The sequence below is a fragment of the Aplysia californica genome, unplaced genomic scaffold (assembly GCF_000002075.1).
Source record: "Aplysia californica isolate F4 #8 unplaced genomic scaffold, AplCal3.0 scaffold00516, whole genome shotgun sequence".
In the NCBI taxonomy this organism is placed as follows: domain Eukaryota; kingdom Metazoa; phylum Mollusca; class Gastropoda; order Aplysiida; family Aplysiidae; genus Aplysia; species Aplysia californica.
In genome coordinates this window covers 81466-102771 of record NW_004797786.1, presented here as the reverse complement: position 1 = coordinate 102771, position 21306 = coordinate 81466, and the positions used below count along the sequence as shown (strand labels likewise).

The following is a 21306-nucleotide window of genomic DNA, read 5'->3' as shown; positions in this document are numbered from 1 at the left end:
AGGTTCATTTTTCCATGAGTTTATTTCAAGACAATGCTGTCTTTTGCAAGGCAGGAAGTATAAAAATATGCTTATTTTTTATCTTCTAAGCTTTGATACTTTTTCCATTTAAATTTTAAGACTTTCAATTTTGCTTGCAACTGAAAGTCAACTGTGTACATAAATTTAATAGGTGTGCACCTAAAAAAACAACTATAAAACAAACATTTTCCACCATGAGACATCTACATTTGATTACCCTGAGAATGTGAGTGCAAAACTGTCTCAGTCAGCAGACACAGAGAGGTCAAAGGAGCTGATGAAAATATAGACATGAAATCTCCTGAAAAAAGTTATTGACGTTGTGTACACAGTTGAATTGTTTCCACTTGTAGAGATCAAATAAGTTAAAACAGCCTTTTTGTTTGTAGAAGGTACTACTTTTGTATTTCTTCACCTAGATCTGTAAGTGGTGTAAGATTCACACCTCGTCATGTCGCTGTTCTTTCTTCTGTATTAAACACTTATTTAGCAAAGTGAACAATCTCTCCTTTCCTGCTGCCAATACACTTCATTTATATATATGTACATCATTAGTGCTTCTTAACTTTGATTCATGCCATTTGTCTTACAGTTCTAGAACAAGATTTCCTGGAGATTCATCTTTTCTCATTTTTCTGTACTTTTCCAGTTTTGTTTCGTCATTGTAAAGTAGCTTGTGTTTCCCCATTGCTGAACTGTTCACGAGGTTGGGAAGCACTAACTCATCAAATGGACGGTAAATAGAATGATGGAAGTGACGAGGCTCCTTAGTCCTCGGGCGCAGCCTCCTCCACGTCTGAGCCACCCTGCTCCTCATTCTGAGGACAACAAAATGTCAGCCATTGTTGAGGGGAAGTTCGGGGAAAGAAAAGTGTAAAAATAGTCTAACACACACATAGTAAACATGAAGATAGTGTAACACTCACACAGCCAATTGATTTTTAGGTCCCAAATCTTTTAAACGGGTACTTTTTTTTTGTATTTGAAACATATGTGTACGTAGAGAAGTCCGTAATATTGAAAAGATTTCTATGTCCTGGCGATTTTGTTCTGCATATGCCAGACTACTTTCTTCAGTATCCGTAGCTGTAAGTGTAAGTAAACAAATTGTTCACTCAACTGTCTATACTAATACAGCAACAACAAAAGACCTATCTCAGGGGGGTCACTGTTTCTAGCACTAACTAGTAAAATATACGTGTGAGCTTCTCATGAGTTGATAGTACAAAAACCTGAATAATCAAAAGATTGCTTCACTTTTTGAAAAGAAGTTAGGTCTAGTGTATTATACTTTCAATGAAAGCTTAACATTCCCATATTTTGTCGCTAGAAAGTATACAAACTTCCTAATTAGTAATAACCTTTTACTTTGATATTGCCTGTGTACGGTGAAATATTGAGTGTATGTGTACTAAGTAGGACAGTGGGACGTAAAAATATTGAAAGCTTAGCTTAATGTTAGAGTTAGAGTTTAATGTTAGGGTCTAGTCTTTCAATGAAAACAATTTCAACATTCTAATATTTTCTTTCAAGAAAATATATATGTTTATACTTGCTCATTAATTGTACCCTTTTAATAGCTCCCCAATAACTTTCTGATGTACTTAGGGGATTCAGAAAAAGCCAGTGTTTTCTACCACTAATGTAATCAAAGTGTGTGTCAGCACAGTCAGCTGTATGACATGTACAGTCAAACATCATTATACCATTATGTACGTGGGGCAATCAGAGAAAATATCTTGTGTCTTTCCTGTTTGCAAAATGCCAGTTCAAATATTTCAAGCAATAGACTGATCTATCAAGTGTGAACAAACAAGTCGAGCAACACACAGTAAACGAGTAAACCAACATTTGCTGTGAAATACAACCATGAACAAAAGGAAGAGAAATTTGTAACATAATTCCAACAGATTGGTTCAGTTCACTCTTCTGGTCAACTTGTTCTAACCAAAGTGCAATGGTCTTGAAAGCACAATCAATTAAATAAGAACAAAACTGAGAAAACGTCTGGAAATAAGTTCTTAAAAAATATTTGTTCTCAGCGTGCCTCTGCCTCCTCAACAATTTCGTGTTCATACTCCATGTCCTGCCCGTCAGCGAGCATGTTCATTTCTCTCGCCATGTGTGTCCTCAAAGCCTGTCGGTGGATGTCATATTCAAAATATTTATCCTTTCCAGAAAAGGTTGCAAAAGGTGGAGGTCATTACAAAATATATAATTAATAAAATTTGTACGTGTCCTCGCTCAAGTCAACAGCAAGCTCTATGTGTTGTACAGTCTATATTATTATCCCAGAAGACCCTGGAACACTTACAAACTTTCTATGCTTTCCAGGAAGCATACAGAGCAAACCTGCAGATTAAGCCGTCATGCACTAACACACTCACACTCACAAGATCTTTCACTGTCTATAGCGGGGTGCCTGTTCCAAACTGGGTGAAGTGAGGAAAATTCAAGTGAAATGCCTTTCCCAAAAACACGAACATCAAGCCCCAGATAGGATTTGAACCCATGACCTTATGATTAAAGTTAAAGTCCAAGAGCCTAATTACTAGACCACTGTACATTGTATAAAGTAAAACTGAAATTGTAGAGATCAACTTTTCCTAGCTAAACCATTTTCTATCTGACTATCAATAATACATTTTTTTGTTAGAGTTAAACGACACTTGCAACACAATAAGGTCATATAAGTGCCAAGGATTAAAGGTGATACAAGAGAGTTACAAAAAAAAAAAAAAAGAAGCAGGGTGGATAAGGATGATACATGTTTGATAGGAAAGAAGGAGCAAACCACACAAGGCACCCGCCAACCACCCACAATGCAGTCAAAAAGTATATCATTAAGCTTTCATCGCAGTAAAGGTGAGTACTTCATTCTGTAAGGAGAGAGAAAAAAGTATGGACGATAACCCAACAAAAGCCTGCCCACAACACTCACTGCTTTCTCTTCCTCTTCTTGTCTCCTTTGCTCTGCAATTTCCTCCGCCTCAGTTCTCTCTTCGTCAGTGTACTCATCTTTGTCGAGGCGTTCCAGGGTCCGAACTCCAATCAGAGTCTCCAGTCTGTAGTCGTCCTCCTCCGCACACGGGTTTTCTGTAGAGTTGAAATTCCAACAGGAACAAAACTCTTGTCAGTATAAAATATAATGCAGCTCTTTTAAAGTACATGTACCTCATGTGACACGTCATATATTGTCAGCTTTATTTTTCACTTCATATTGAAATTTCTATTTAAACTATTTAACTCTTATCCGATCTTATTTTACCCTCACTGCAAACTACAAGTTGACAACCACCTTTAATAGTTTAACAATGGCACACATCTGGCCTCAGTGTGACAGACAGATCAGTGACAGCTGACCGAAGTGACAAACAGACAGATCAGTGACAGCTGACCGAAGTGACAGCCAGACAGATCTGTGACAGCTGAACGAAGTGACAAACAGACAGATCTGGGACAGCTGAACGAAGTGACAAACAGTCAGATCTGTGACAGCTGACCGAAGTGACAAACAGACAGATCTGTGACAGCTGACCGAAGTGACAAACAGACAGATCAGTGACAGCTGACCTCAGTGTGACAGACAGATCTGTGACAGCTGACCGAAGTGACAAACAGACAGATCTGTGACGGCTGACCGCAGTGTGAGACAATAACGAGGTTAACTCTTAGTAGTAGTAGGCCTACTGTCGACTCCGCTTGTGTTGAACTCGCTTGAGTTGATATTCGGTTAAGTTAATCTTTTTCTTGGGTCACAGCACCTCTTCTTCTTTACATAGGTGGCGTAAACATGGCTTCGTGGGCACTCGCGGCCTTCGGAGTGCGTGGTTTAGGTGAAATCACGGTAAATCAGTCGCTGTTTCTTCGCTCTTTCGTTATTTAACACCAAATGCTGTATACTGTGAAGGAGTTCAGCTTTTCCTCATTACAATGGTGTAAGTTGTTTGTATATATCCGAGTATTTGGAGCTGGAGAATTGCTGAGGAAATCGAAGACCCTTGCGGTCGGAAAGCGTGTTCGGCTGGTTAAAAAATTTACATGCGTGCATTCACATGCTTCACGGAAAGATTGATGATTAATTACCGTCTTTTTATTGGCAGAGAACTATAGAGCTTTGAACGGGCTTTCCCGAGGTATATTTTTGGCCTCTGGCGTTTAAATAGAAAGCCTTTAAAAATGAAGTCAAAGTTTTCAAAGATCATTTTTAACACGAAATCTGTAGACTAAAATACTGGCTAAAAAAAAGGTACTGATGGAAAGATCAGTTTATTTTCTATTAGAATAAAGTAATCGGCTTGGAATTATTTTGTATTAATCCTTCCGCAAAACTCGGTCAGCGCTTTGTGTTTTTGTTGAAATAACGACAGATTATCGTGTTTGAGTTTGAGGTAATAAAATACTGATTTGTAATGATCTCACAGTCTTGAAAAAAATTAGGATGTTATAGTGATTCTACTCTGTTAATGTGGAGATGTTTGGTGCACTTGGTACTCTTTTATTGTCTGTCAAACATGGGGTTGAAGCCAATACGCCACTTAACAATATTTTATTGAATTTAAAACAGCTGCCATTCTCTTAAAAATAGACAGAGAGGTAAAAGAATGGTACCAAAATTATCAGGAGACATGGGCCTTTCATATATATGGAACAGAAAGATTTGGCATACAGATACTTTGAAAATTTAGTTTCTTTCACCTACTTTACAGAGTTAAATTGACTTTCGGAGGAGTCGACTGTTGGGGTGCTAGTTCAGCTGGCAAGGTATCGCTCGGATAGACATGACGTACGGTAACAGAAATCTATGAAACCCCAGCAAATCCACATTATCTAGAATCAAACTGAATGTTTATTGCAGGGAGCATTCATTTCTACCTCTACTTTGGTGTTGATTTTATACAGATAGATAGAGGTTAAATAGGAGCGGAGTTATTCTAGGGAAGTTTGAGATGCTGAAACATTGGATGACAAAATTGGCTGTGTACAAACGGGGGAATACTTTCCATGTGCTGAGTGTTACAATAAGAACCTTGACAAAGTCAAGCGATTCTGTCCACTGCTGGGACTCTTCCCACAGCACACACACACACATAAAACGCTGACCTGAGAGTACAAGAGCTCTGATGAGAGGCAGGCATTTCAGCTTGGCTGCTTCCTTCACAGAAGTCACCAGGTTGCCCCTGAAAAAGAAAACATGAAGGATGACCAAGAAGTTTACCCCTAGCCATCATGTAGGAATGAAGGCAGAGATTTTTTTTTTTTTGGTAACATCTTATTTTGCACCTAGTTGCCAACTACAAGAACATTCTTTTCCCTTTTGTGGATGGCCTCGGAAACTCCTTAATGATAAAATCCTGTTTCGTTGCTGGACCTAGTCTTTTACGACATCAATGACTTCAGTTTGAGATTTTGACTTCCTCAATACGTTCCAAAGGAGAGACATAGTCTGTGTTTTAGGAATCTACGAAAGTGCAAGGATGTGTCTTACTATTTTACAGGTGTGATAGGGGTATATTTTATGGCAGGGAGGATTTCTAATTTTTAAAATGTTACCTGGGTAGGGGCATAATGCCGGCATAAAGGCCCAGTCTTCTACTTCTACAATTTTCAGCTACCAAGAGATCTTTAACGTGAGCAACATGCACACAAGACCTCTGCGTTTTCATCCTTATCCAAGAAGACAATTCTCGATCTTATCTACCCATGGAATCAGGGTGTGGAAGAAGAAGGAGATTGAGCGAGTGAGAGAGATGTGTTTATTCCTGTCTCGTCACCTGATATTCAAATACTGTAGGGACTTCTGCTCCTCGGAGAACCCTTCCAGATTCTCCAGCTGGTTGTCCCTGAGGTGGATGGTGGTCAGACTCGTAAGTCGAGACATGCCCTCGATCCTCTTGATTATATTGGCAGCCTGAGCAGGACAGAAAGTGAAAAAAAATTGTATGTGACATTATATCGAAAGAAATTAAATATATATTTCCTCAGCCTCATTCCACAAGCGACCAAGTCATTTTTTCAGTTTTTGAGAAAATAAAAGCAAAAAATACAGTACAACACGGCTATAGCGTGACTTTTAGTTCTGGAAGAAAAATCATGCTGTAGGCGAGTTCCCGCTATAGGAATGCAAAGGGGAAATGACTTGAAATTTCTTAAAATCCATATTATATATATCAATAAAATTTGCATTTTAGATTGGTCTTCCTTTTCAAGTCATCTTCGTTAATTATCTCGGCCTATAATTCGAGTGGGAAGCATTTCCTTTTGTCTTTGGTGGAAGCCATCCTTTCCTCGGTCTTGATGCGTGTGCTGTCTATTGTACTGGTAGTAGTGGTAGGCCTACTGTAGAACTGTTGAAGAGGATGCGTGCGTATGCCCATGAGCATCAATGATTGCAATTCTGTGAATCAGGAATCACCCTTACACGCTCTCCTTTTCTTTTAATTTTTGGCCTAGCCTAGGCCTAGGGCTATGGCCTATATGCTCTCATACTCTAAGCTACGGCACATCACTTTTAGAATGGCTCACGTAACGCGTCTCTCCACTAAATCTCTCTCTGCCGCCTGGCCAACCTCACTCATTACTGAACTGGCCAATCACAACGCCGCACCGCTGACTGCTTGTTTGGAGCTTGCCTACAGCCCCCAACCCCCTTCCCCCCAGCTAGAGCTCGCTTGATCTCTCACGCTGTATCCGAGTTCGGGCCTTTCCTTGCCCCGCTAAACCCATGCACAGGTAATTGAGTCTACATAGGAAAAAAAAAGGGATTCCAGTAAGGGCCCGCTGTAGCGGTTGCCGCTATAGTCATGTACTACTGTACCCATATCTGAACAATGACTTGGCTATCCACTTCTTTTTATATATAAATCAATAAAAAAAACAAGGAATGAAATACAGTAGTCTCCGCCTAAATGCGAGCCATACAAAAAGCATGCTCCACTCAAACGCACGCTTTCATTTTTACTATATATAATTTAGAAGTACAAACCCACGGTCACTCCCGCTAAACGCACGCTCCGATCCACGAAACATGCCAACAGGTAAAGTAAAAAAAATGTTTTTTGATTGGTCATTGGAAATGCATTTTTAAGAGAAGGTTCAGACTGGTGTTTGGGTGACTGCATGTAATGTTTAGTTAGACCTAGGCCTAAGATGCGCGTGAATGCTGTAAAACACTATAGATAGGACTCTATAACTCTATAGGATTAAAGATTAGTCAAGTAAGGCTAATCAGCTGCACTCGAAGAACTTAATAACGTACTTGTTCAACAAACCACAAGAGAAATGTTTCTCCGAATGTAGAGATCTATGACCATGATTCTGATATCGTCCATGAATTTACGGTTGGGGGTGGTTGCTTGGAAAGCCACAGGGCTAGGCCGTCGTCTCTATGACTATCACCAACAGTTTCCTCTTAGGATCTGTACCCGACATTTTATGGTGTATATCATTACATTGAGTCTCTCTTCCTGTTCCCCGACAAAGCAGCAGGGCTGGATCCTGCTCATCAAATCTGAGAGTGGCGATTCGTGATTCAGTCGGCTTCAAAGAATCGCGAGTATGCGAGCGCTCGTTGAACTGTGGTGGAACACTGACTGAAACGGAACAGTGTCATATCAACGCCACTTGGCGAGCGCGAGTCCCACTCTTGTTGTCCTGCCATCCTCTCCGCCCCACACCCTTTGTTGCGCTGCTCTATCAACTGACCTCAATTAGTGACCCCATAAATTCACCCCCCCCCCCCAACCCCATGATTCGCTAAAACAATGGCTCCACAAAATTCCTTCTGTCTATTGGTTGGACCCGGTTCATTTTGTTTTAATAGGGGGGTTGGACTATACCATCTTTAGTAAAATAAGGGGAGCCATACTTAGGGTTCCGTTCCTTTCTTGCGCTTGTGACTCGACTCAGCAGTAAGTTAAACAAGCCACAAGGTGGTGATAGCGACAGGGGAGTGAATCGAGAATCGTTTGGCGATACTGTTCCGCGTTCCGCTGAATTGAATCGTGAATCGTGTTCCGCAGGCAAGAGTGGCGATTCAGTTCCGTTCTCGCGCTCGCGACCCAGCAGTACAAAGCAGAGAATATGTCCACGACTTGTAAGAGTTAATAACCACCAATTCCAGCAAATAAAGAGATAACAGTAATAGCTGTAATTGTTACCGAGGTTTGTAACTAATCCTGGGCCAAGTGGATGAAGCACAAAGCATAAAACTAAATACTAAATGAAAAGAAAAACCTGTTACAAGTTAGCTTCCGTTTTCTGTTCATAGGCAGACAGTAGAAAAATACTGTAGAAGAAGCACTGAGAAACAGCATGTTTTGTTATCTGAATGCTTCCATTAAAAAATTTCCCTAAAAAAGGAAGGATAGGTAGATGGAAAGAAAGGTGATTGACAAAAGAAAGGAAGTATGGACAGAAGAGTGAACAGACGGCTGGGATCAATAAAAGAAGCAAAATCTGCGTACAAGAAACAAGTTCTTCAGGTTGGGCAGGTAAATGCCGTCAGTACTCTCCAGCTTGTTGCCTCTCAGCTCCAGCGAGTGTAGACGAGACAGTTTTGTCGCATCCAGCCCTGTCACTTCTTTGATCAAGTTATCTGGAGACAGAGCAAAGTTACTTTTCTTTTGTGGAACAAACACCAAAGTGTTTTCCTGCGTTTTTCTTCTGAACATTCAGAAGGGGAGGGGGGGGGGGGAGGGGATGTCAATTATATTATATAGACTCAAAAGTAGCAGCCATTCAAATTTAGGGGTAACAGCACAGATAATATACGTTTATGATTACATGAACAAGTGTGACAGTCACATAAATCATTTTAGGCCGGTGCTACTCGCCCGATGTCGGGTGACTAGCGCCAGGCTACTCGCCCGATAGGGTGGCTAGGGTCAGGCTAGTCGACTGAATTCGGTTTAGCCTGACACTACTGGCCCGTGGGGATTTCTGCAACTTCAGGTGGCTAGCATTTTCTGCCCACCCGGAGCCGGTCACCTAGATCTAGTCTTAGTCTTGTACGGGGTGCCCACTACAGCTGGATCGGGCTGATCGCCCAACTCGATTGCCTGAAACTAAAAAAAACCCAAACATGTTTGTTTTTAAGGCGACCGAATCGGGCGATCCCATCTGTAGTGGGCACCCCGTTTTAGGTAGCGTGAACACGGCCTCACGGCCTTCTGAGCGACATGAAGCTATTGAGAGCACCTATCACACCTCTCTGATTGGGCCAAAATAGATAATAGATGATGTTTTTTCGCCATCTATTTTTGTCGTCTTCCGAGGTTTCCCTCGCGAGTTGACAACATGGTTGCAGATCCCCTAGATCTATCACCCTTTATTAATTATTTAATTATTATCATTCATTTGAATGCCGGTGACAAAGTTACTAACAATAGAAATGCAGTCCCGTGATGTTATTAAAGATTGGCTAACTACTACCAAGATGTTTCAATTGCCCTATCTCGCGTCTGAACGAGACTTGGGCTACCTCGTCTTATTAGCGCGTGACGGCCTGTGATACGAGTGTAAACAAATGTTCTTACGCTGAGTTGAAAGCAATAACTTTTGTCTTCGGGCAGCGAGAGAAAGAGAGGGGGGGGGGGGGGGGGGGGAAGAAAGAGAAAGAGAGAGAGAGAGTGAGAATGTGAAAGTGAGAACAACAAAGAGAGAGGGAGAAAGAGAGAGAGAAAGAGAGAGAGAGAGAGAGAGAGAGAGAGAGAGAGAGAGAGAGAGAGAGAGAGAGAGAGAGAGAGAGAGAGAGAGAGAGAGAGAGAGAGAGAGAGAGAGAGAGAGAGAGAGAGAGAGAGAGGGGGGGGTGTTTTTGTTATTACAATTATTGATTCCTGACGTTTTCTCTCTGTGCTGGTTCACAAGCTGACCCGGTGCAATACAGTCATTACAGTACACATTATGGCCAGTCCCATCTTCATACATGACATGTATTATAATAATGTCAATTTTGTCAGATAATTGCAGTCAAAGTCAAAACTGTCAAGTTAGAACCGATCCGACTCTTGACTTAGAAGACAAGGAGTGACCGTGAGAGTGACTGAATCTTGCGCGATTGATCACGCGAATTTCAAAGGAGCATGCACAGAAATCCCCACGGCCCAGACCATGGAACATGCGCAGAAATCCCTAAGGGCCAGAAGCCGCAGACCAGGCGGGGCTAATCGACCGAATTCGTTCGCCCGGAACATGCGCAGAAATTCTAGATCGGGCGAGTAGCCTGGCACTAGTCACTCGACATCGGGCGAGTAGCCACTCTGATAATTTTAAAGTATAGTACAGTCCTCTTTGACCAAACACAGTTAATCCAAAAACGGCAGTAAACTGAAAGAAAATGAAACCCCTGATCTTTACTTTTTATATATATATTAGGTACCAGAAACTAAATTTTCAAAGTAGATGTATGCCAAATTTATCTGTTCCATTTGAAAGGCCTATATCCACTGAGCATTTTGGTACCATTCTTTAACATCTCAGTCAATTTTTAAAAAAATGGTAGTTGTTTAAAATTTGATCAAATTTGTTTAAGTCAGTCACTGGCTGCAACCCTATGTTTGACATATATAATAAAAGAGTACCAAGTGCACTAAACATCTCCACATAAACAGAGTACAATCACTATAACAAATATATGGAGCCTAATTTTTTTCAAGACTGTGAGATCATTACAAATCTGTATTTTATCGCCTCAAACACGACGATCTGCTGTTATTTGGACAAAAACAAAAATTTGGAGCATTGACACGGCCGGCGCCGCACCAGCCCCCACGGCGAGCGAGTCGGCTCTTTACAGTACTTTACTGTTGTGAACCCCGCGTGCGGGGTCACATGCTTTCCAAGTCTCGCGGAAGGATTGATACAAAATAATTCCACATTAATTACTTTATTCTAATAGGAAATGAACTAATCTTTTAATTGATACCTTTTTTTGAGCCGGTATTTTACGTATCTCGTGTAAAAAATGATCTTTTAAAATTTTGACGGTATTTTCAAAGGCTTTCTATTTAAACGCCAAAGGCCAAATATATACCACGGGAAAGCCTGTTTCAAGCTCTATCGTTCTCTGCCAATGAAAAGACGGTATTTAATCATCCCTCGTTCCGCGAAGCATTTGAATGCACTTGTGTCAATTTTTGAACCGGCCGACCACGCATTCAGACCGCGAGGGGCTTCGCTTTCCTCGGCGATTCTCCGCTCCTAATAATGGGACATATAAACAACTTATACCATTGTAAAGAGGAAAAGCTGAACTTTTACAAGGTGTACGGCATTGGGTGTTTTATAGCGAAAGAGCAAAGAAACAGCGATCGGAATTGCCCCAATTTCATCGATACCACGTGGTCGGAAGGTCGCGAGTGCCCGCGAGGCCGTGTTTACGCTACATATATATATATATGCACAACCTCTCTAAACTGAAAATCTCAGCTAAAACGAAGAAAATCTTGTACTCTCGCTGACTTTTGTTTAAGTAAGATAAGATCAGATGAGATAAATACTTTATTGCCCCAGAGGGAAAGTACTGTACAGGACAGTAAAAAAAAGTGGACTCCTCTGTACTGGAGGAATGTCTTTGTCTTCTTTCCTCATTTCTTCCTTCTTAGTAATCATAGTTTCTTTTCTCACTGTGCCTTTGAAAGGGTTTTTTGTTTCTTTTACAGTGCTAAACCATCACATACAAAATACGAGTTCTGAAAAATACACTTTTCGAATACATAGGCTAATAAGCGCAATTTGAACAAATAAGGGAGATAAATATTATCAGGGTTTTGAAATAACATTTGTCGCTGTTATTTCCCCTTCCCAAAAACCGCATCAAGGATTGTTTCTTCATGTGCTTTGTCTCACTCACCACAAGTCGCTGGTGGCTTCTAAAATGTATTGCCCAGTAGTAAAATCGACAGGCAAGGGCATTATTTTTGGAGAAAAAAAGCTATGACAAAGAAAATGAACATCCAGGTGTTGAGTATTTCCTTGCAGTTTAATAAACCAAAAAACAAACAACAATTGACGTCACAAAGAGAATTGGAACACACACACATTAGAATGATTTCCTTTATAATCCTGTACAAAATGGCTTTTAAAATGAAATGCCTGAAGTCTATCCCAATCACTAAATTAAGACCAAGAATACAATATATATAATAAAGCCCTGATGCTATCACAACAGACAGAAGCGACTTACTGTTTAGGTTGAGATGCTCCAGCATTGGATGGTTGATGCCTTCTGTGGTGACGATTTTGTTGTGACTGAAACTGGCAACCTGTACAAGAGTTCACAGTCAATACATTCATAAAGAGGAAAACCAAGACACTTAAAAACTCTTTATGCACAGTTGTCCACGTAAAAAAATCGACTTTGTGTTGTGATAGGTGCCAGATGAACGCATAGTCTTTAAAAATAATATGTAGATACTATTCACTTTGAACATAAACCTGTGACAAGAAAGTTTTGTCTGCACTAACTTTTAGAGCCTTTCACAGAGAGGGGTTCAACTCATTCTAAGACACAATGCCATCAAAAGAGATAACAGCTGAGTTTTCAGGATGAGAGCTCACTTTTACCACTAATATCAAGGATACGCATTACATATCTCTATTCATCAATTTATCACCGACAATGACAACAAATGTGTCACAAAGTGGTGGAACCAGGCGCTCGTCAATTTTTGGGCACGTGAAGTTGTTGGTATCATCTGAAAGCAGATGTTTTTGTCTTGCTTCCAATCTGGCATAGTGCTCAAGATCTGGGATTGCAGAAAGTGAGGCCGCCTGATTTCAGTGGTGAAATTATCGAGAAAATGGCCACCAAAATTAGGTACCTCCAATAGCTTAAGTAAAAGAGTCTTTGAAAACTGAAAAATTACATATTATTTTGTGCCTTTAATAAATATTTTTCAGTAAAATTGTCATGGAAATGTGTTATATAGACATAAAAGAGGTTAAAGCCAAAAAATACAAATTCAATACAAATTTTCAAACTGATGGAAAAATGTCTGCTTCTTCGATTTTGTTGTTTTGACGAGTGCCTGATTTCACCACGCTGCCTCACAAATGACAGTCGTGTAACAGCGACATTCACTCTTATCACACTCAGTAACATTCACACATTTTCTTCTCAGCAACATTCGCATTTGACCCCCACAGCTACCGACCTGAAGGAAAGGCATCTCTTCTAGCTTGGCAGTAGTGAGGAGATTCTCATCAGCCTTAAGGGTCAGCATGTGAGTGAGAGCACTGAGCGGCGAAATGTCCTTTAGTGAATTTTTACTGACGTCAATATATCGAAGATGAATGAAAGACTGCAAAATTTCAATGTCTGTGATTTCCCTGCGAAAATAGGAAATATGAAGCAAATAAATAATAATCACCATGATGACAACATTTGTAGGCTACATCATTTCAGACAAGATATTATAGTATAGTAGAAAAAAACTAGAGCGATCAAACGTGTGCTTTATACCATGCTACTTGCAAAAGCAACTGTACTTTCAAAAACAGTATTCTTAACATTGACATAACATCACAGAATAATTGACAGGTCAAGCAATAAACTAGTTTACGATAATAGGACAGTAAAAAATGTATTTTTCAAATGCTAACGTACCTTTCATGAACATCGAGTCTAACGTATGCGTGTGACAAGCCATCTCCAGTCTTACAAAGAAGTGACAAGCTCTCTGCAACCAGATCTTCAGACAAAGGATTTGGGGGTACTTTCTGAAAACGAAGATAACAGGTAATAGCTAATATTTAAATATGTAGTCCAAATATGGAAGACCTAAATAATATCATTCAAGAAAATTGCTTTACTGTGTGTGTCATAATCTCTGATTATTATTCATGAATGTTTGAAAAAAAATGTCATCTGCGTACGTCATGCGAGGCACTTCATGGGTGCCTACGTCGAGCCATCTCCAGCATCACGCAATCAGCATATATACATACTATATATATTTGTCGAACCTGCCCTGACGGCTACCTCTATAAGACGACCACTTTCCATTTCCTCCCTTGCGTTTTTTCTATATAATTTAACTGTGTAAAACGGGCACCTGTCCAACGTGGCCGCGGCCATCATATTTTAACACACAACACCTATCATACTAAACAATAACGCCTGCCTTAGGTGGCCACCTTAGTGACTCCATTACGTTTTGTCTTAAATTCTGCATTGGCCAATGGCGTTGTGGGCGAGCCGTCATAATCCAATCACCTGTCGTTGTTGTTAGGTAGTCCCTCCAATTGATCATGTTGCGTAGGCCCCTCCCACTATTGACCAATTGGTAACAAATTTTCAGCAGCTGGTGAGGTAAGCGTGTGATCCCTCATAACCACAATCCCCGCCCAGAACTCATACACAAATCGTAAGTGAGATGAGTGGTCACTGTTTACCCAGTCTGTAACAAAATAACAATGGACGTCATAGGAACTAGTTACAGAAGTGTCGCTCGTTCTCCGAGTGGTGGCGACCCATGTGTTTGTTTTACCATAGCGCTCGGTCCTCCTTGTCTGATACATTTTGTTTTATTGTCACCCTTGCACAAAAGCAGCAACAAAAGAAAAATAGAGAAAAAAATCCCAGTGAAAACAACAACAACAAAACGGCTACCTTTGGTTGGGACCTCAGAAAGGAATAGTATGTTTTCTTCATCTTGATCAGTCCTGCCTAAGATGGCCACCTGACTTATATGGCCAGTTTTCTCCTCGACAATGGGTGGCCGTCTTACACAGGTTTGACTGTATATATATATATATATATATATATATCTATATATATATATATATATATATATATATATATATATATATATATATATATATATATCTGTACGTGTCGATTGTGACTATTGTCCGAAAAGTCAAATATAAATATTATATTGTTGCTGTGCTCAGGACCACCTGCTCTAAAAAATCTATTTGGATGTGTTTAGAAAAATATGTACTTGGAACTACACATTTAACCAACCCCCCCCCCCCCGTCCCTTTCTGCACACACACACACACACACACACACACACACACACAAATGACCATCAATGCATGCGCTCTCTTTCGGTGACCCCTGAAAAATCATTCACTTTACTATAACATAATATAGCCTCCGAAATTACACAGCCACTTGCAAATTTTGAGGGTACCTATTGGAAAGAAAATCAACATGTACGGTACACAAGATTAATCAATTTCTACTGTAAATCAGGAAATAATTTTGCTTCACTCCTCGGTCCTCAGTGAACACTATCTTTTTCTTCATTCTTTATGGTGACATAAAAAAGACAGTGTTGCAAATACTGGTAGATTTCTACTCCGGGGATGCAGACGTGTCATGTTTGTTGACATTATTCATTATAATTATGAAATTATTGAGAGTATGAGATATGAGAATTCTACACGACTTAAGTGAATTATGATCATACGCTGCTATGAAATATGAACAAGATGACAGAAGTTAAATTCTAGCAAGGAACAGAGACTGCTTTTACTGTTGGCAGATGCCATCAGCTAAACTCAATATGTATCATTGGTTGTTGTAGTACCAAAGTAACCAGTTATCTCTTTTTTTTAAAATGTGACACAAGTCCCAAAAAGCGTTACTAGAGCTCTATACTAATTGATCACCAGGTCGTCTGTGTCGAGCTCAGTTCATTACCAAAATGAAAATTTATTTGCATAAGAAAACACAAATATTAGCTCAATACCACAAAATAGATGATTTGACACACACGGAAGATTACCTCTTCCTCCTCTTCCTCGGCGTGTTCCTCTTCCTCGTCTCCAAGCCCTTCTTCATCTCCCTCCTCAGCTCCAAGATTTTCTTCTTCTTCCTCTTCTCCGCCTGGAGCAACTTCAGTATCTTCGTCTGACATCTTTTCTGTTTATCAGAACAAATCCAAGCACCGAGTACGAGACAGCTCACCAGTCAAAACCTACAATTCCTCTAGGCGTCGCTGTTGCCGTGACAACGAACACTTCCGGTTCAAATCTAAGAAATTAATTTACACTGTTGCGTTTCATATTTACACTAATTACAGGAAAATATGTGAAAACTATGCAAACAAATAATCTTTATAATTTTTTTTCAAACCTAAATTACCCTTAAAAAGGGGGAAAAGGTCGATTGTACCCTATTTAGACAAAGTTTGTTTACAAAAAAAGCTGGCGTAGAGAGTATGCATTTGCAGACCCAGCCAACCAATTTATTGCTATGATTGGGCCTGAAAAGGTATGGAAAATTCCCTTATATCTATAGTGGGAAGTTCATGAAACTTGTCCGGACGCTTTTTGTTCTCCCACACAGAGAATACACCCTTCTTTTCGATTCGTGAGTATTTTTTCAAACTTTTTGTTGATGTTTACCTTTTACCCTAATTCAACTTTTCTTTTGAATGATCTGTATTTCAAGAGAAATTTGAGGTTTGATAGATTTCGAGATTTTATTGAGTGGATGTGGCAAACATTGCCTTCGGCCCCGGCCCATGCCCTACTTTGAGTTTCTATAAACTGGCATAAACACGGGTCACCGCCACCTTCTTTTGGATACGATAACCTACTGGGGTAGCTCTTCCAGTTTTGACCGTCATTAGTCATTGTTCGCTTGGACATAGATCTAGATCTAGGTTTATTTAGTGAACAGTGTTAACTTGATGGTGGTATTGTGGCGGTGACCTGTGTTATATGCCTTACAAAGGTTCAGGTGTATCGAGAAAAAAATCCAAACAAAACAGGTCCTGTTCGTTTCTTCTTCTTCAAAATAATATTTAATTAAAATCGAAGTGAGATCTTTAGGCCTATCCTAATCTTTAAAAAAATAAAGATTACTTCATTATTTTCGTTAAAAAGTGAAATATTTTAAAGTCTCTAGACTACTAAGTTACCACTGTCTTTTCCATGTGTGAATGTTATGTGGGATTGTAGGTCTTGGTGGTGGTAGCTTTTAGTATTTGGTAATTTGTTCTGTGCTTGATAAATAACAGATCAAGGTGTGTTGGGTTTTGGAGTAGTTTGAGATTGTATAGATTTCTAGCCCTCACATAGATTCTATACAGATCTAGAATCTAGATCAGATCTATGTAGGCCTAATATTAAACTAATATCATCAGATCTATTTTTGTCCAGGTATCATCTTTCTGAGTTTTCATTTTCATTTCTTTTTTGTTGATTTATATTAAGGCTCTAGATTCTAGATCTAGCTAGATCTAGAATCTAGATCTATGTACATTTAATGTCATGGACTTGAAATTTTTACAAATCGAGACACCGAATGTAGTTTTGCAAGCTTGTTTTGTTAATATTTTTGTAGGCGGGGTCAATGTTTGTCGCCAATGATCTTTTCTGATCGTTGTTGCACCCCAGTTGTGATTTGTAGTTCAGCCTGATTTTTACAGTTTATATCTAGATTTTCTAGATCTACATTCATTTTCAAAAAAGGCCTTTCTAGATCTATTTAATTTTTTAAAAAATGACAAGTTTAGAGTTAATAATCCTTCAAAAGACAAAAGTTTGGAAGCGAATGTCAAAATTTCTAGACCGTTTTATTACAAAAGAAACAAATTAAAAATGCACTTGCTATTTTTGTAAAAAAATTTTTTTTGTCTTTCTCTTCTTTGTTCTATTTTCTTTCAGAGACAGTGTATAATAGATCGAATTTAATTTAATGTTGCTCAAATATTTTCAAATCTTGTTACCTGGAGAAATAAAGGGGTTTATGGGTTGACACTTTACGTGATATAATTGGGGAAGGGTTAAAAATTATCAATATTATTTTTACTAAAGACGTTTTAGAATTAAAACTGAACAATTTTTATTCAATGTTGAAAGATAAATATAATGAACATTAATCTGCTTTGTTATTTATTTTTTTTAAAAACTTGGATAGATTCTCCCCAATTTTTTCACTTGAGTAGATTCCAAATTTTTAGAACACTATTGAAAACAGTCCATCCTATTGTTGTTCTTTACTGTGACTGTTTTTTTTTGGTGTTTTTTTGTTTTTGTTTTTCTCTTTGTGTTACTGTACTCCTTTTCTGTCTTCATGCTTTCTTCTATTCCCCTCACTTTAATGCCCCCTCATGTGTGCGGTTGGTTAAAAGACACCACTGGTAGGTCCTCCTTCTTTACTTTCCCTGCTGGTGGTTGGCGGGTGCTGTGGTGAGGCTTGCTCCTTCTTTCCTATCAAACATCTATCGTCCTTATCTCCCCTCCTTCTATTTTGTTTGTTACTCTCTTGTAACACCTCTAATCTTCTGGCGCTCATGTAACCTTATGGAGTTACGAGCGCCGTAAAACCTCTACTAAAACATGAAAACATTACTTTCCCTCTGTTCTTTCTGTCTGCTTGTCTTATTTTTTCCCAGCACTAAATAACCATTATTGTGTTGGCATGCTTCTCTTTACTCAAACAAACAAACCCCCGCGTGTATGCACAGCGGTTTAAGGCACTCCCTCCTCTGTTGCACACAGAAAATGCTAGTTCGGTATAGGGAGGGTTTTTAAATGAGTATCACTGTTTGTCTACTGCGATTATTGTATCCCGGTCAGCCTTGATTATGATTGACTCTGACAAACAGGGTGGAAGCAGCCTGCTTCGTAGATGATTTGAATTGTTACTATTGTATTGATGGGAAAGACATATCAGCTATTATTATTATTATAACACTCTCCTTCTTGAATTTCTTCCTGGCTCTGTTGGTGGAGTAAACCATTTTGTGTGTCTGTGATTTTATCCTGCATTTGAAGATGTTTTGATGGGCTTGTGATCTGTTTCCTGAAGCGCCCTGTCAGTGTTGTTTTATCTATTCTCTGTCAAACATAACTGTTGTTGTGCTGAATCATCATGAGCTGCAGGTAAAAAATTGAGGTGCCTGCTTCTTAGGTGCACTTGCAGTGTTAATAGTAGTTCCCTAAACCTTTTATCAGTGCTCTATATCTGTCTACTTGACTGCTGGGAGTTTTCTTGGGTTTTTGTTTGTTTGTTTGCTGTTTTAAAAAAAAATCATCCTATCTGACATTGAATTGTGAATAATATAACAATAGTACTTCCAGGTTCTTGCACTATAGTACAGGTCCATTTATTTTTCTTTTTCTATTTGCCTGTCTTTCTCTTTCAATCTCTCTCCTCGTCTCTGCCCCACCCTCCCCATGCCTAGATATAAACACTATATGTCTCATTATACACATGCTGCATGGAGACACTGTATTCCATCCGCTCCGCTCTGATGATATTTTTGCTTTATCGGTTGTGCAGGGAAACATAGGACTGGGAAGTTGGTGAAATTTGAGTAGGAATAATGCCATTTTAAATGCGTTCTGAATCAATGATAAAATTTTCCCTGTTGTCAATGAAATGTTGTTCAAACACCACAGGTAAAATTACAGATCCGTTTTTCGCTCTCGTATTCTGTTGACTGTTATCTGGTTGGTTTGGGAGAAAAGTGCTGATGGGCTGAGAGAGAGAGAGAGAGAGAGAGAGAGAGAGAGAGAGAGAGAGAGAGAGAGAGAGAGAGAGAGAGAGAGGGGGGGGAAGGAACACACAGAGAGAAAGAGAAATAAAGAAATTTAAAAAAGGGAAAGGAGAAGGTGTATACTTTAACTGGAGGGGCTACAGCAGCGAGGAAAAATGGAAATAAGAACAAAGGCCCATCAAAGATTTATTGGAAGCAGGTATCGATTGGGCCGGGAGCCTTGATGTCATAGATTCCTACCATTGTGGCGTTCTGGGTCTCCATGGCAACCAAATACGACGTCCAAGACGGGATCGCGGGGAAGAAGTGGTGAAGAAGCGGGAGGGGAGGGTGGGGGGAGGACGAAGGTGAGGGAGGAGAGGGATCCCCTGCCACTTGATCGGACGAAATTGATTTGGGTCCGCGGCCGCACCAGACGGAGGATTATGGTTACGCTCGAGAAGAGAAAGGGTAGGTCCTCCTTCTTTACTTTCCCTGCTGGTGGTTGGCGGGTGCTCTGGTGTGGTTTGCTCTGTCTTTCCTATCAAACATCTATCGTCCTTATCTCCCCTCCTTCTCTTTTGTTTGTTACTCTCTTGTAACACCTCTAATCTTCCGGCGCTCATGTAACCTTATGGAGTTACGAGCGCCGTAAAACCTCTACTAAAACATGAAAACATTACTTTCCCTCTGTTCTTTCTGTCTGCTTGTCTTATTTTTTCCCAGCACTAAATAACCATTATTGTGTTGGCATGCTTCTCTTTACTCAAACAAACAAACCCCCGTGTGTATGCACAGCGGTTTAAGGCACTCCCTCCTCTGTTGCACACAGAAAATGCTAGTTCGGTATAGGGAGGGTTTTTAAATGAGTATCACTGTTTGTCTACTGCGATTATTGTATCCCGGTCAGCCTTGATTATGATTGACTCTGACAAACAGGGTGGAAGCAGCCTGCTTCGTAGATGATTTGAATTGTTACTATTGTATTGATGGGAAAGACATATCAGCTATTATTATTATTATAACACTCTCCTTCTTGAATTTCTTCCTGGCTCTGTTGGTGGAGTAAACCATTTTGTGTGTCTGTGATTTTATCCTGCATTTGAAGATGTTTTGATGGGCTTGTGATCTGTTTCCTGAAGCGCCCTGTCAGTGTTGTTTTATCTATTCTCTGTCAAACATAACTGTTGTTGTGCTGAATCATCATGAGCTGCAGGTAAAAAATTGAGGTGCCTGCTTCTTAGGTGCACTTGCAGTGTTAATAGTAGTTCCCTAAACCTTTTATCAGTGCTCTATATCTGTCTACTTGACTGCTGGGAGTTTTCTTGGGTTTTTGTTTGTTTGTTTGCTGTTTTAAAAAAAAATCATCCTATCTGACATTGAATTGTGAATAATATAACAATAGTACTTCCAGGTTCTTGCACTATAGTACAGGTCCATTTATTTTTCTTTTTCTATTTGCCTGTCTTTCTCTTTCAATCTCTCTCCTCGTCTCTGCCCCACCCTCCCCATGCCTAGATATAAACACTATATGTCTCATTATACACATGCTGCATGGAGACACTGTATTCCATCCGCTCCGCTCTGATGATATTTTTGCTTTATCGGTTGTGCAGGGAAACATAGGACTGGGAAGTTGGTGAAATTTGAGTAGGAATAATGCCATTTTAAATGCGTTCTGAATCAATGATAAAATTTTCCCTGTTGTCAATGAAATGTTGTTCAAACACCACAGGTAAAATTACAGATCCGTTTTTCGCTCTCGTATTCTGTTGACTGTTATCTGGTTGGTTTGGGAGAAAAGTGCTGATGGGCTGAGAGAGAGAGAGAGAGAGAGAGAGAG

General features: G+C 39.7%; 2 protein-coding genes across 3 annotated transcripts in view; one reads left to right on the top strand and one right to left on the bottom strand.

Annotated features, from left to right (window-relative positions):
• Positions 1-3: 3 nt before the first annotated feature.
• On the bottom strand, positions 4-15973 carry LOC101859504 (leucine-rich repeat-containing protein 23). Of its 2 annotated transcripts, XM_005106137.2 has the most exons (10): positions 15759-15973; positions 13628-13740; positions 13176-13350; positions 12206-12284; positions 8487-8617; positions 5796-5932; positions 5125-5201; positions 2963-3117; positions 2069-2158; positions 4-839 (listed from the first exon to the last, which is right to left on the bottom strand). In XM_005106137.2, exons 1-10 carry the CDS (start codon positions 15888-15890, stop codon positions 789-791), a joined length of 1140 nt encoding a protein of 379 aa, XP_005106194.1. In that variant the 5' UTR covers positions 15891-15973; the 3' UTR covers positions 4-788. The 2 variants fall into 2 exon arrangements, with proteins under 2 accessions (XP_005106194.1, XP_005106195.1); XM_005106138.2 differs by lacking the exon at positions 2069-2158.
• Positions 15974-16053: 80 nt separating this feature from the next.
• The window catches only part of LOC101859192, an 84384-nt gene continuing 79131 nt past the window's right edge, over positions 16054-21306 (top strand). Inside the window, exon 1 of the mRNA XM_005106136.2 lies at positions 16054-16345. The gene's annotated coding sequence lies outside the window, so the exon portion shown is untranslated. The remainder of the gene's footprint in view (positions 16346-21306) is intronic.